General features: G+C 33.0%; 2 protein-coding genes across 9 annotated transcripts; one reads left to right on the forward strand and one right to left on the reverse strand.

Annotated features, from left to right (window-relative positions):
* The first annotated feature begins 178 nt into the window (after window positions 1-178).
* Abl (tyrosine-protein kinase Abl) lies at window positions 179-11,943 on the forward strand. 8 transcript variants are annotated; one of them, XM_033338646.2, is made up of 16 exons: window positions 179-568; window positions 1,313-1,466; window positions 1,633-1,742; window positions 1,928-2,226; window positions 2,311-2,452; window positions 2,550-2,680; window positions 2,774-3,036; window positions 3,782-3,953; window positions 4,054-4,309; window positions 4,408-4,530; window positions 4,703-4,838; window positions 5,085-5,212; window positions 5,633-5,844; window positions 5,935-7,004; window positions 7,144-7,653; window positions 7,780-11,943. In XM_033338646.2, the coding sequence occupies exons 1-16, from the start codon at window positions 442-444 to the stop codon at window positions 8,288-8,290; spliced, it is 4,344 nt and encodes a 1,447-aa protein (XP_033194537.1). In that variant the 5' UTR covers window positions 179-441; the 3' UTR covers window positions 8,291-11,943. The 8 variants fall into 8 exon arrangements, with proteins under 8 accessions (XP_033194537.1, XP_033194542.1, XP_033194539.1 ...); XM_033338651.2 differs by having other exon boundaries at window positions 5,681-5,844; XM_033338648.2 differs by having other exon boundaries at window positions 5,085-5,191.
* Nxt1 (NTF2-related export protein 1) lies at window positions 11,401-12,666 on the reverse strand. Its single transcript, XM_076620036.1, has 4 exons — window positions 12,188-12,666; window positions 12,032-12,118; window positions 11,767-11,911; window positions 11,401-11,597 (listed from the first exon to the last, which is right to left on the reverse strand). The coding sequence occupies exons 1-4, from the start codon at window positions 12,194-12,196 to the stop codon at window positions 11,422-11,424; spliced, it is 417 nt and encodes a 138-aa protein (XP_076476151.1). The 5' UTR covers window positions 12,197-12,666; the 3' UTR covers window positions 11,401-11,421.
* Between the last annotated feature and the right edge of the window lie 2,947 nt (window positions 12,667-15,613).

Consider the following 15,613-nt stretch of genomic DNA (forward strand, 5'->3'; position numbering starts at 1 on the left):
GAATAGAAATATTTACGAGGGAAAATAGAATAAGAAATAAATAACAAAGAACTTTGTTAGACTTCGAATGATGTTATCGGTGAACAAAGCTGTTAGCCAATGAAATCTTTGTCCGAGAAATTGATTGTCCAATGAGAATAGAGAAACGACTCTGGTGGTAAGTAAAAGTAGTAAACAGTACGATGCGAATCGAGCTATCGTCGACGTCGAAGCTGTCAAACATGGCGAGAATGTCGATCTTGAATGGTGGTCAAAAATGTGAATAGGAGGTTCGCGTTCGGTGGTGAGATTGGTGAGTTTCGGGTGTTCTCGTCGTCGGCAGAGGCCGACGAGAGATGCGATCGGGAGTTAGACTGTCAGGCCGAAAGTGAATGTGCCGAGTGAACGGCCCCGGCAGTTTTGCGGCCGGGATTAATCTAAGGGCATGCCAATTCGGGAACTATGGGTGCTCAACAAACTAAGGAGAGAATTGTTCCTGTCGGCTCTGCTGCGCGACAGACGCGCAAACAGCCTAGGAACCTCAAGGAATCCCGTCTTGTCGGCTCTAATATATTTACAGAGCACAGCGGTAATTCCTTCTCTTATTTTCCTACTCTCTCGCTTTTTATCTTCTATTCCTTTCTTACTTCCGTCCTTTTTCCACTTCTCTCCCTCACGCTTTCTTCCCCTCTCTACTTAGTTTTCTCTCTTGCATTCATGCACTTTGTCTGCTGTATAACAGATTATGAATATAGAAGATCAGGGAAATATTAAATAAAGTTGCAAATAACGACATGTACAAAAATAGGCTTTAATTTAGTTATATAATTAATACATGCACATATGTATATATATATTTTTATGTACTTCTTTTATTAAATTTATTATTAATTGTTTTATTATAATTTTGTTATAAAGATAAAACAATTGTTAAATGACTTAATATTCTAAATTAGTTCTTAGTCATTAACACAGATGTATGATAACAGAATTTATTTGCATTGTAAGTTTTGTTTCCGTTATTCTGAACAGCATAATTTCTAATTTTGTAAATTATCTTAAACAATTTAATATCTAATTAATCATAATTGTTAATTTAATGCGTCATATACGATTGTGTTCAATAAGAAGGAAAATAAATATTTTCAGTAGATATAATGTTTTTTTAAATAAGATATTAACATTTGTATATTTTATTAGTGAAAAGAGATGCATCATAACTTTTTCGAAAAGATAAAATGCAGATGAAAATACTGATATTAAATTGTATTAATTAAGTTTCTTACATTAATTTGTAGTCATATGCATACAACAGTATTATGATGTTGTGCAGAAGCTCTTTTACAAAGCAGACCGCTACCTCACATTCCGGCATTACCAGATGGTGATCCACCAAATGGGTCCAGCATTCAGTCAATTTCACAACAAGTGAATATTCAACAACATACTGTGGTTTCTTCTGCTGGACTTTTGGAGGCTGCAAACAGGTTACTTTATAACATTTATATAATTTTATTACTTTAGGAATGTTTTTCATCATACAACACATAAATATAAATATTTTATGCTTCAATTTTAAAAAATAAAGTATATTTTATATATACAAATTAATTTAATGTGAATCTGAATAATATTAAAATATGTATATCACAGGTGGACAAGTAAGGAAAACCTATTGGCACAAGAAGAAGATGATCCTCAACTATTTGTGGCTTTATATGATTTTCAAGCAGGTGGAGAAAATCAGCTCAGTCTTAAGAAAGGTAATTATTTTTGAAAACATACTTGGTGTTCCAGACTTTTTTGCACTTTATAAGTAAAGGTAAGATTAAAATATATTATAAAAAGTCCATAAATGTCTTATTATAAATCTGGAGAAAATATCTGGGATACCTTGTATGAATATAAAGATATAAATTTATGTTGTACATTATAAATTTGAATTTAGGAGAACAAGTTCGTATTCTAAGTTATAATAAGAGTGGAGAATGGTGTGAAGCTCATTCAAGTACTGGTCAAGTAGGATGGGTTCCTTCAAATTATGTTACACCAGTAAATTCCTTGGAGAAACACTCCTGGTATCATGGAAGGATATCCAGGAATGCTGCAGAGTATCTCCTAAGCTCTGGTATAAATGGTAGTTTTCTGGTTCGTGAATCAGAAAGCAGTCCAGGTCAACGCAGTATTTCTCTGCGATATGAGGGTAGGGTATACCATTATAGGATTAACGAAGACAGTGAGGGAAAGGTATAAAGCTTCATATATCTTACCAGTAATTAAATGATATGCTATAAGATGTAAACACGGTATTATGAAATATTAATATTTCAGATGTTTGTTACAACTGAAAGCAAATTTAATACTCTGGCAGAATTAGTACACCACCATTCAATGCTTGCTGATGGTTTAATTACACAATTACTTTATCCTGCACCAAAGCACAATAAACCTACTGTTTTCCCACTTAGCCCAGGTATGTGGAAAAAAATAACATGTATCATATCTGTGATACTCATGTAAAATTACATAATCATTGTAAAGATGAAATGTGTTGAAATTATTTATTTCAGAACCTGATGAATGGGAAATTAATAGGACAGACATAGTCATGAGGCATAAATTAGGTGGGGGGCAATATGGGGATGTCTATGAAGCTGTATGGAAGAGGTATAATATGACTGTGGCTGTAAAAACCTTAAAGGTTAGTCTTTTAATATATTAGTTATAATTACTATTTATATCATTTTTTATTTTACTTATTTTTGGTTTACTCTTATATACCTTTATTTTATAGGAGGATACAATGGCCCTAAAAGACTTTCTGGAGGAAGCTGCAATAATGAAGGAAATGAAGCATAGAAATCTAGTTCAGTTATTAGGTGTATGTACTCGGGAACCGCCTTTCTACATCATTACAGAGTTCATGAGCAAAGGAAATTTGCTAGACTATTTGCGGAATGAGAGTAAACATCAAATAAATGCCGTCGTTTTGATGCATATGGCTACGCAGATCGCCAGTGGAATGAGTTACTTGGAAAGCAGAAATTTCATTCACAGGTATTGTTTCATACTTTAGAATAAATACATGTTTTTATATGGTATACATGTTATTACATATTTCTAAAGGATGGAACGAAAGTATATTTATCAGTATTTTTCTATTTTATGAACAAACTAATTCTCAAATAATTTTGGTGTGTATTTTAATTGTTCTTTCTTTTTACAAATGATTTAATCTTATTTATATTTATTTAAAAAACATATTTTTATATTTTTATCCTGATCTTATGCACTGTCACTATGATTAGCGCATAAAAATATTTGCATACTCATTTTAGAATTTTGACCAAGTAAAAAATTGTACTGGGGATTACTTAAATTTTTGCAAAAAGAGGCACTAAAAAGACCTAACAAGTAAAGTACATAAAATGTAATGTTCACTTTTTTACATAGTGCATATCGAAAAGTAATTAATTTTTTCTATCTCGCAAACTATAACTACATGTCTTAAAGTAGTATAGTTTCGTGATCAGTAAAGAATTAGCTTCAAGGTGGTATGTATTATGCAGAAAAGTAATCGTTGCACTTAAAGTATTTTTCTTGTAAGTAGCTGTTTTTAGGGAGCGATTTATAGCGTCACAAGGATCACTGAAGAAAAGTAATGGCAGATTATAATGATGATTATGATATGCATATTCTGCACAAAAAAGTACATTCAGTTAGTTAGGAGAAATTTTTTAAATTTCATCGTCCTCTCCTCTTAAGAAACGAGCTCGCGTTAACATCGCGACTTTCGAAACAGAGATCTAGCGGCTCGAAACTGCCTAGTGGGTGAAAATCATCTGGTGAAGGTCGCAGACTTCGGCTTAGCCCGGTTGATGAGAGATGATACGTACACGGCTCACGCTGGAGCGAAATTCCCTATAAAATGGACTGCTCCAGAAGGACTAGCATATAATAAATTTTCTACGAAGGTAAAACAAGTTTTCTTATAATACAGAGTTTTAGGAATTTTTACTCAAATTTGTTTTATTTATATTACATTTGTACTTTATTTGTATCATATATTTGTAGTCTGATGTGTGGGCATTTGGCATCTTACTTTGGGAAATAGCAACCTATGGAATGTCTCCCTACCCTGGTGTTGATTTGACCGATGTCTATCATATGCTGGAAAAAGGCTACAGAATGGAATGTCCACCTGGATGTCCACCGAAAGTATATGAATTGATGCGGCAATGTTGGCAGTGGTCCGCTGCTGATAGGCCCACTTTCAAAGAAATTCACCACTCTCTTGAAAATATGTTTCAAGAATCTAGTATTACAGAAGGTAAAATAATCTATCAATTCCATGCAAACATCAAAGATAAAGATATGTTTTTAAATGTAAATAGTTCGTATAAACATGTATAAAAATTGTGCTTACAGAAGTTGAAAAGCAATTGCAAGGAGGAGGAGAAATTCCTTTACTTTCATACAAAAAATCTCAGACTGGTAGCACTGGAAACATCCATGGGCTTGTTCTAGTTTCTGAACCATTATCATCTTCAGGTATACATGTATGGACTTCATAGAATATTGTTTTGTGATAATACTATTATTGCAGGTTATACATAATACATTAATATGTTTAGGATTAAGTCAATCCTTATTTAGTCTTATTTAAAATGAGTTAACTTTTTAATATTACAGCAGTTTACGAACTTCCATTTATTTATTGTAGATACTACCAGTTCAGTAACGAAACTGAGTACATTCACAGGTGGTATGTCGAGTAAGAACAATAGTAGTATCGTACAAATGAGACGTTCTACGAATAAAAAGGGGAAACAGGCTCCTGCCCCTCCAAAAAGAACGAGGTATGAAATCTTTTTGTTTTCGGTGTAACGAAACCTCGATTATTACATGTTTATTATAATTTTTCTAGATCTGGTTACAATAATAAGTAAATAATAAAATATTATACACACATATGGAATATACTTTATCTACCACATTACTCGCATAAATCTGCTTTTATTAAATTTCTTTCACATAATCGAGATTTCGAACACCGACAAATATTGATTATATGGTGATACGATAATATAACGATTGGGTAACAGCTTGCTGTCGTCGTGCAGTTCGTTCCGCGACTCTGCCTATCAAGAGCAAGACTCTCAAAACACTGAAACGAACACCATGACTCTCGATGATGCCACGGATCTAAATGGTATTGATAAGATTCTCGAAGGTATTTTCATTCTACTTTAATCGAGCGTACTGATACGTGCACGTACTGCTTCAGTTTCCTACCGTAAGCTCTGTATCCAGCTTTTTATGTTCAATTCTCTTTGCGTTTATATTCTTTTTCGAATTAGATAAAAAATTAACTTTTTATAGTAAAACTGAAGGTTAAAAAAGCGAGTTCATTTTGATATTTTTATCTTTTTTGTGTTATAACTAATTTGTCTTTATAAATTCATTAAATAACTTATAAAAAGTACTGATATAAAGAAAATTTAATATGTAGAAAGGAGACTACTTTTAATTTTCGAACATACTGTTTGTATTTCGTTATGTGAGCTTACGGAACTTGTTCGCTCTCAGCGAAAGGACTCTAAGCAGAAAGAGAATATGTACCGGTACGGTTTGTTGTTAAATGGGAACTCAGGTATTGCGCGAGATCTCGCGACGATGGCTCAAGGAACGATTGCTACAGGAGGCTGTGAAATCGAGGAGGATGGAGAGGGTTCTCAGGGTACAGCGGAACCAAACTTTATCACTCAACCTTCAACGTCTCCGGAACCTATACCTGGCTTGACCTGTTCACAAAAACAAATTAAGCCACGACCTTATCCATCGAAAGAGCCATTACCACAAAAGGTAGTTCTCTAGTGCAAAGAAATATTAAAGTAGCTTCCAAACAATTTTGAAACTTGTCACATAAATAAAAATTTTTTATTTAATTTTTAGTTGGTACAAGTTGGTGCATTAGAAGTACAGAACGTAAAAAGAGCCATTAATCGTTACGGTACATTGCCAAAAGGTGCTAGAATTGGCGCGTATTTGGAGTCTTTACGTCAGAGTGGCATGCCATCGAATCAGGAATCGACGACAGTGGCTTCTTCCATGACACCTGGTACAGTGGAACAACATGAAGCATCTATCGACAATTCGCAACACAGATCTCTTTCTCCTCGTCAAAGTAATTTACGAAGTCAGCCTCAAATGACTCGTAGTAATTCTTCAAGCGGTGTTGTTAATACTTATCAACCTCCAAATTCTCCCCGTACTCGAGTAGTAGCTGTAAGAAAGAATAATCAGTCTGATGCTGTCGGTTTAAGAACTTTTCGGGTTTCAAGTAACTCTAATTTTCGTACTGCGAGCCCATCGAGATCTGTTCAACCGTCGTTAGCTGACTTGGAGTTTCCTCCTCCACCCGCAGATTTGCCTCCTCCACCAGATGAAATTTTTTCTGGGCAAGAACAAGCTGAACTACCACCTCCTATTTCTTGCAGCGAAATTTCTCAAATAAGAAATTCTCCTTTATCTATAAGAAAAGCAAAGAGTACAGATTGGCGTTCAAAGGAGGATGAAAATGAGCATCAAGAAGACAGGAATGATGTTAGTAACGCAGAACCCTCTGTAAAAGAAGCGTGTTCGAGGTTTGGAGTTAATTTGAGACGCAGAGAAACTCAAGATAACTCGTGTAGAACTACCGATAATAAAAGAACGGGTTTTAAGTCCAGGATAGAAACAATCGAGCCTGCTGCACCACCAGAAGAAGCACCACCACCTCCTCCACCACCTCCACCACCAGTTTCCACAAATTCACCTCCTGATAGTTTTGAACGGAAACCTGGAATGAAAGAGATGTTGGAATTGAAGCTGATAAATGAAATTAAACAAAGTGCAGAAACTAAACATGGTACTACTACGAAAAAACCTGGAGTAATAAGCAGTACTCCATCTGCTCTTTTGGATCCAGCATCACAGTTACTTTCGGAACTCTGTGCAAGTTTTAACATGGATTCTGGACAAAGGTAAATCCCAATATATATACATACATCGTGTGTAATAGGTATTATATATCAGTGTGTTATATGTTCGTTTCTGCTTTCCTGCATCTTAACTGTTGTTTAAAGCATGTATATATATATTATATTTTTCTTATCATATTAGACACGCTCAAAATGAGTACGCTGTATCAACTTTAAAAACCAACGAAGCAATTCAAGAACAACAACAACTTCAAATACATAATACTCATAAAGATTCATGCATATCTTCTCCAGTAACTGAGTCGATACTCTCTAGCGGAAGTGTCGGTTTTAAGTTGAAGAGAGTAGATAAGCGAAATAATCCGCAGAAGGAGGAGACATCTGATGGACAAATAATCGATTTCAAGGCCAGACTTCGAAAAGTTGAGAATGCAGAAAGGGAAAAATCGTTAGAGGAGAAAAGTACTATCACTGAACAATCTTCAGAATCAGAAGAACAACAAGATGATAAGCGCAGAAGCACTGGTAGTATCAGCAGTTTAAAGAAACTTTGGGAAAATAAAGAATCCTGTGATAGTCAGCCTCACAGCCCAAAACTCAGTGTCAGAGGAAGTAGCGGTAAACAAGAAACTCTTGACCAGACAGAAGATTCACCTGAAGATCATAGTGGAGCCTCAACCCGTAGTCAGAGGTACATAAACGTTTTTTATATTTGTTATAATACTTATATATTGTTTACTAAATGGTAGTTTTCTAAATCTTCAATTTATTCAATATTATATATAAATAGTCATAAAACATAGATCAATATTTTTAGTTCTGGTAGCAAAAGTGATACTAGACTATGGCCACCACCTGAACCAGAAAAACCAGTTGTTCCTGCAAAACCACTAAAACCATTGTGTTCTTCAACTAAACATTTTGGTTCTTCAATTTATGCAACACCAAACTGTACGAAATCTCAACATGCAGAAGACGATCTAAGTAAACAGAATACAGACTCAAAAACCGCAAAACAGATCGTACTGGAGCTTTCAACATTAATTGAGAACAGCGTATTAAATTTGAAAAGTAACTCAACGATAGTAATGACTAGCTGGCTTCAACTTTCAGACAAGGTAGGGCTGTTACATGGAATGTGCGCTAATCTCGCAGACAGTGGTATCGCACCGCATGCGCGATTTCAGTTTCGCGAACTTCTTGGAAAGTTAGAGCTTCAGGCACGACAACTTCGTGCAGCTGGTACTCGAAATGTCGCAGAGAATACAAGACTTCTCACTGACCTCCAAAACACGATAAAGGATGTTGTCAATACCGTACAAAGATAAATTAGAGAAATTAACATCATTCTCTCTATCTCCACCCTTATTCTCGTCCTCATTTTCATCCGATACTATTTGCAATGTCCCTGTCTGTTACTCAATCATGAAATGTTTTGGACACCTTCGGAAATCGTTCCGAAGTCTTGTATCAGACTTATATGTTTTAACTTCTGTGTTAAACGTCAAGCAACTTTATGGTTCTTATCTAATCTCAGTTGAGATCCATTTAAAATACTTCTTTTGCAATGGATATTTTATAAAGTTTCTATTGCAATGATTTTCCTAGAAATACTTTTATAATTTTGCTCCTGGAGAGAGTACGCTAACCCAAGGATATTTTAGAGTAAGGCCTCAAGTCGATCTCGGCCTCAATCAAGTACTGATTTGATGGAAAAGTAAGAAAAATCTAAAATTAAAATACTAAATTAAAAAATATATATATATATATTTCTCTCTCGATTTTTTCATCAATACATTTCTTAATATAGACTGCGATTAGCCATTTTCCTTCGGATTTTGAGATATTATTATAATAAAAGTATTATTCTTTTGATATCGAGAAAAAAAGACCACATAGTACATAAATGTAATTCACTTATATTTTTTATGTATTGAGTTTTGCAAAAAAGAAAAAAGGAAGAAAAGAAATATGTATTCTCAAGAGCAAAGTGAATTTAGAAGTATGATAAGTATATAAATAAGGATCAAATATACTCTGGTTCCTTAAATTTTTTTAATAATAGTTTTAAATTGATAGAAAAAGGACGAGTAATCGCAGTTTATCGAGACAAAAGAACGCATATTAATCTTATGAAAACAGAAAAAGATACTTTTTGTACACTGAACACTTGGTTCTTCTTTTTGTAAATTAATTATGGTTACTTCTACGTCGATCCAACATGTATCCTGTATAAGTGAAAACTCTACGTGAATCATACTCGTCCGCTATACGATAAATGTAGTGATTATAGTTGTCGAGTAAAACATCTCGGTGTTCTTTCATCGAACTTTCTCGCGCCGTGCTTCGTAATATCGTACGCAGTCTTAGGCTAGATTATACATCGTAAGTGCGAAAACTTTTAAGCGAGTAAGCCATTTTAATGCGTGAGAGGATGTAACAACTTTTGTATTTGTATAGAGTAAGTCGAATAACAGGTATGCTTAATAATACAGTAAAACTTTGATTAGAGAAATTAATCAGAAAAAATATTCTTAAATTGATGGACTTTTCGATTAATCAACCCCCATTCATTTTATTTGCATATATAATAGTATCATTTATTCCGTTTTTAACTCATTTATGATATATTGTTTCAGTGTTTTAAAAATATTTATTGTTTGTAATATGTATAAAAATTTGATTGTTTGATGTGTTGATATCTATCATAAATTTGTTTTCATGCAATAACTATACTAAGCATGTATTATTAAAATATATTTATCTTAGATATATAAAAATTTGTCAGCCAAAAATATAATACTTGTCAATTTAAATTGATAGTTATATTAATATTACTAATTAATATTGAATAATGGAAAGTTCGATCAAGTATTATAATAATCAAAAATCAGATTTGTATATGATCAAATAGTGTCAAGGTTTTACTGTATATATTTATGTAAATCAGCGGGTGTAATTAATCAAATTTCGAAATATTTTATTTTGTCTACGCATCGCGTAGATTTTCTTCCACAGAGCGCTAGTAAAAAATAAGGACTCCGGATACTTTTTAAAGAAATCGAGGAAAAGAAAGCAAAAACAAACTATCAACTTTAAATAAAAATTAGTATTCATTTTATTTTATTTATCATTCTCTTAGTGTAATATAATTCTACTTAATCGTGAATGAATTCATTAATCAATTTAAATGACTGCGTTTAGTATGCTGCTCGAATTCAAATTGCATTTACCACTTTGAAAGTTCTTTACACTTAAATATATCAATTTAGTAATTTTCTAACGTTTATTTCTAACTTTCATTTGGTAGTCTTCCAATAACAGTTTCCGGAGTCTGAACTCATGTTTTACTTGATCATTTAAAAATAAGAAACATGCAACGAGAATGAAAATGCCACTCGATTTGCCAATCAAGACATTTTTCCTTGTAACACTGCCTACATATGGCTACTAGAATACATCGATCGACAACGCTAGTTACGCGAACCGGAATTTCTCTTCTTTCGGTCCGATCACCCAATCATTTCTCTATATCTTTTTTTTCTTTTTTTTTACATCATTTGTACCTGTGATACACCGATCGACTTATCTTTTATCTTCAAATAAAAAAAGCGAGAAAGAGAGGGAGAGAGAGGGTGGGAGGGAAAGAAAGACGAGCGATCGTACGAACGAATCTTCTTGAGAAGTCCTAGATGTATAGATTTTTAATTGGAATTTAAATCAATTCTTAGTTTATTAAGGCAAAGTATTCAATAAAATGTTATCTGTAAATACATAATTATTTTCAAAGGATCACACATAACATTTTAAGTGATCTTTTAGCCTAAATATGTTTAATAATTTTAAAACAATTTTCAATTCTTGTTATAAGAATGATGCTTTACAAACAGTCTTGTCTATTATATGTTAGATAGTTGTATTATAATCTTATTGCATGTTACATTTAATTATGGAATTTCGTTTTATCATAGTACTATTAATCTCATTAATGTTAACTGATAGGAAGTATAACACAGTTAATATAAATAGGGAATGTTATGTGTGATTTTTTCAAAATTTTAGTAATTATAGGCAATATTTATAGACCTTAAGAAGTATTACGAACTATATATTGATAGGTATTTCATTTAGAAAGATGTACATTTAGAACTTCTCAGAATCTTATTAATCATTGGATATTTAAGTTGATGAACCGTCAAAGGATATGAAATCGATGTTTTATACGATATGTATCATAGTAATGTTTATGTCTAAGTATTTATATCTATATTTATTTTTAGTTTTTTCTCGTGTAAAGTTATTCCTAAATGATCGACCAACGTACTGATTCATTAATACGAAAATTTTAATATCGCTTTATACATTGATATAAGACCGACGATAGAAATAAAAAGGAATATTGAATCAAGAAGGTCTTTGAAAATTTTGAAAACACATATAAATTAACTTATTTTATATTTCAATTTACATTTTCTATTGCTTCTTGTACTCGGAAACAATCGCTTACAATTTTCCACTTATCTCCCATAGCTGCAATTAAGAAGCTTTGGTTAAATGGTTTCGACGTTTTATCATCATACTTTACTTGCCCTCCAACTTTTACAAGAAATGTTAATTGATCTGCCACCTCAGGACCTAATACCATAATTAAATATATTTATATATATTTAATATTCAATAGTAATTTTTGTTCAAAATATAATGAAAGAAAACAATGTTATGAAAGCATATAAATTTATAACTAAGGATAACAAAAATTGAAGGTATTTAAAACATATATTGTCTAACATATAGATCTATTTACCCGTTATTGGTTGAGCATCTAAAGTAAAAACAGAATGATCTGAAGGTGGCAAATCTGTCCAAAATTTCTGTATGTTATCTTTGCCTTCAATACCATTCCCATTCCATATTAAAGTCGCAGTATCCAAATATAACCTTGATATAAGCTAAAATAAATATGATATATATATTCTGTAAATTTATTTGTTTTATTTCTCTTAACTTTTTGGATTTCGTTGTTTAATTTGTATAAAATAACAATTTCAAACAGTATTAAAATTACTTACATATCTGCGTTTATCTAAACTTTCATAATAAAGTTTTGTAAATTCTTCGGCTGTTCGACAAGCCTGATCGATTTTCGTCTTCAAATCCTAAAAATAATAAATTATCATATTGTAAAACTTTCAACAATAATAGAAAAAAAATGTCCCATAAAATACCTGTTCCATCCTTTATATTAATGTCAATATAACCTTCATAACATAAACATGGCAAATTGATTTACGATTTAATGGTCTGTTTATTTTAAATTGCTGTAAAATAACTACAGAATATTTTTTTTTTTTGCGTTTCTAAAAGTAAAACAATAAAAATAGTATTTTTTCTCTTAAACTCTGTTTTGTAGGTTACTGTTTTGTAGGTATCTATCACTGGAATATGGAAAGAATAAGAAATATTCCTTGTAGAACTTATAGAATTTTATATATTATTAACTGCCAATAAATAATTTTATAAATGTTATTGTACAACAATAATGTATAAATGATTCCTGAAAAATATTGTTATCTTAGTTTGTTTTTGGATCTTGTAAGAACATATTAAAAATAAATAAAATTGTACTCAAGCCGTTTACTATAACCTTAGCACAATAAAAAAGCTGCTATTAAATACTATTTGAATTTTAAGAAAATCCTATGTTATAAAACATGCATAATATGTTTAAAAAAGTTAAAAAAGGGATTAAATATTTTTTTACAAAAGAAAAAAAAAGATGAATGTTTTAATATGTTAAATATTTTAAATTATTCCCTATAAATACATATGTGTCTATTTATTATAGCAATTATCTACTATCAAATGAACATAAGTCAAGCATCAAAATTAGTTCTTAAAATTTGTAGCAGTACTAGTTACGATTCATAAACAAATCTCGGTATTCAGATACTGAAGTATAAGGAAAACCGTCCGAAAATTGAGTCGTGAAAAATCAACTTGAAAGACAAGAAGGTTAGTGTTCTGCGCATGTGTGATATGCCATGAATGTCTCAATCAGAAGCAGAGATACTTTATTCTTCCTTGTCTATCTTTCAAAAACGAGAACTCTGTTGCTTCCCATGTTGAGTTTTCATGATTCAATTTTCGGACGGTTTTCCCTAGTGGGTGTCGGGACCTGTTTATATGATCATGGTACTAGTTACTTTACGGGCACATCGTAAAATAGTTAGTTAACAAAAATCCTAGATGATATAGTGGCTTATTCTGTAAAACACTTCTAGGAATAAATTGTTTAAATAATATAGCTTTTTTCTCCTCTCCATTTAAATACTTTTTGAATTTTAATTTAACTGACGAAAAAAGAGTTCATTCGCAAAACACATTAGTAAACGTTATACATAAATGCTAAATGAAGAAAATATTTAAAAATTGCACTTATACCATGAATTTTTATTAAATAAAAAACCGATGTTTCTTTATTTAATTCTTAGTGGATTTTAACTAGAATAAAGCAACGTTTATTAGAAACATTCGTGATAACTTATTCCACAAATTCTTATTCTGCTCAGTTTCCAGAGCTCATAGTGGCTTATGGATAAAAGCAATCGTGGGATCTTACCGTGTCGCAGGGTCACGTGACTCCGCGCACAGACAGTTATTTTTTTAGGCATGATGGCGCCAAACAGCAGTATCCACATTAATGTAAATACAATATCGATTCGGTGCACCGCGCGAGGAAGAAAGCCATCGGGTGTCCTTACGGAGGCTATTTGAGGGCGTCGAGTGAGCTCGACAGGAGCCCTCGGGCCACGAAGTGAGTAAAACCGAGCTGGTCGCGGCTGCGACTCGAATTGCTAATGAGGACATCTTGGTTAGGCTGCCGTGACAGAGGCGTACTCGGACTACTGCCATCTCGGAGCTACCGATCGAAGAATAATTCGATCATTCACGATCAGACATACCGGCTATTATTTGTCACGTGCATCATCGCGCGCGAAATCACCCTCTCCGTCGATAGATCAATAATAAGGCATTTACTGCCTTCCGACCATTTCTATCTTTTTCTGTCTCTTTCGTTCTTGCTCTCTCTTGCGCGCGCGTGCGTGTTCATGTTTACGTGTGCGTGTCGAACTTGTGCTCGCGTGTTCGTATCAACATCGTGTGCGTATATATTCACGTTCGTGCATACCTGTGTTCTTACGTCGCGTGTGCGTATTTACTTACATTTCTGTGCATGTGTATTGAAATTCGGCTGCGTGTGCGTTCAGATGTGTATACGTGTGTATCGAGATTCGTGTGCGAGTCGAGCCTGTCGCCATCTGTATTGTCAATGTTGTCGGCCAGCAGGAGCACCACCAGCCCAATGGACCCGTGAGCATTTTCGACTCTCCGCCCGATCTTCTTCTAGACGTCTATTCTCGACCGCGAACCTCGACTTCCTCGTGTCGAGTCATCGAAAGTCATACAGCGATCGTTCACGGTCGAGCCTCGGCGCCGCTCGAGCGTCGCCGCGGAGTAACTTCGTCGCAATGTTTACATGCCACCCGCCACGGCGATCAGTTTCACCAAGATTATTGTGTTTTTCCAACTCCTCGACGCCTTGTTACGTTACGGGAAAACTATTTCATTCGAATAATAACTTTTCCTGCTGGACTGCCCCATTTATAACCTCTCCGCGGCGGCCATCGAGGATCAACGGCCGCAGACCCCCTGCAATACAATCGGTCTATACCATCAGTCCTTTTGTCCGAGTGTTATGCTCTCAAACGTGTTTGCATTATTAGAATTCTGATATAAACATCTTAATGTGTGCTAATTAGTAGAATTGTCAATTTGTGTTATCGAATAGTTCTAATCTCAAATGTTATCTTTGCAAATTCAGTTTGCGAAGGAATGCTTTGTGTCTTACAGTTATGATCTCTGTGTAATACCAATTCTTTATCTATATTTACTTTCATATTTTTATTATGTGTAATAATACATTTCTACTTAATTGATGAACATTATTGCAGTGTGTATCGTATGAAATATGTTTCAATAATCGTATTCTACATATTTTTTCTACGCAGTTACTGCTGTGTATTATAATTGCATATATGTACTATTTTTACTAGATTTGATTCTTTTTTCTATTATTTCTTTGCAAACAGTTATTAATTTAAATTTATACAATGTAATGCATAAATTGTTGATTTTATATATTGCTTTGTTTTCATTTTAATGTGATATACTCCATTTGTTGTATCTAAGCATGGAAATTTTATTTTATGTAATATTTTTATTAAAATCATGTAATATTGTTATTCCTATATAAATATTCCTTTATTTATGAAGAACAATTAATTTTGCACAGGGAATCATATTTGGTGTTAAGACATAGTTGATAATTATTTGAAGAAGTTTTAATTAAATTTTGTAAGCTTTTCTTTTAACTAGATCAAAGCCACAATTATATTTTTGTTGTTGCAGCTCCAAGAGGAATCCGCTTTCTAGATAATAAATACATGGACGACTATGTAGTGAGTAATTAAATAAATACCTTTGCTTCAAATTTTTTTTATTATTCATTTAATTTACAATAATGAAATGTTTTAGGGTGTGCGCGGCTCACCTGCACGTGCCACGTACCGCTAGCTCACTTGGTATAGTAG

The sequence above is a fragment of the Bombus vancouverensis genome, chromosome 7 (assembly GCF_051014615.1).
Source record: "Bombus vancouverensis nearcticus chromosome 7, iyBomVanc1_principal, whole genome shotgun sequence".
Taxonomy (NCBI): Eukaryota; Metazoa; Arthropoda; class Insecta; order Hymenoptera; family Apidae; genus Bombus; species Bombus vancouverensis.

What these genes read in the sequence shown, in the direction of transcription:
- Abl (XM_033338646.2), top strand. Translation starts at nt 442, where the DNA reads ATGGGTGCTCAACAAACTAAGGAGAGAATTGTTCCTGTCGGCTCTGCT. An exon ending in TATTGATAAGATTCTCGAAG is followed by an intron (nt 5,213 to 5,632) that starts GTATTTTCATTC and finishes ATGGGAACTCAG; the next exon opens with GTATTGCGCGAGATCTCGCG. An exon ending in AACATGGATTCTGGACAAAG is followed by an intron (nt 7,005 to 7,143) that starts GTAAATCCCAAT and finishes TTATCATATTAG; the next exon opens with ACACGCTCAAAATGAGTACG.
- Nxt1 (XM_076620036.1), bottom strand. An exon ending in GTTTAGATAAACGCAGATAT is followed by an intron (nt 11,912 to 12,031) that starts GTAAGTAATTTT and finishes TATTTATTTTAG; the next exon opens with CTTATATCAAGGTTATATTT. An exon ending in AGATGCTCAACCAATAACGG is followed by an intron (nt 11,598 to 11,766) that starts GTAAATAGATCT and finishes TTATGGTATTAG; the next exon opens with GTCCTGAGGTGGCAGATCAA.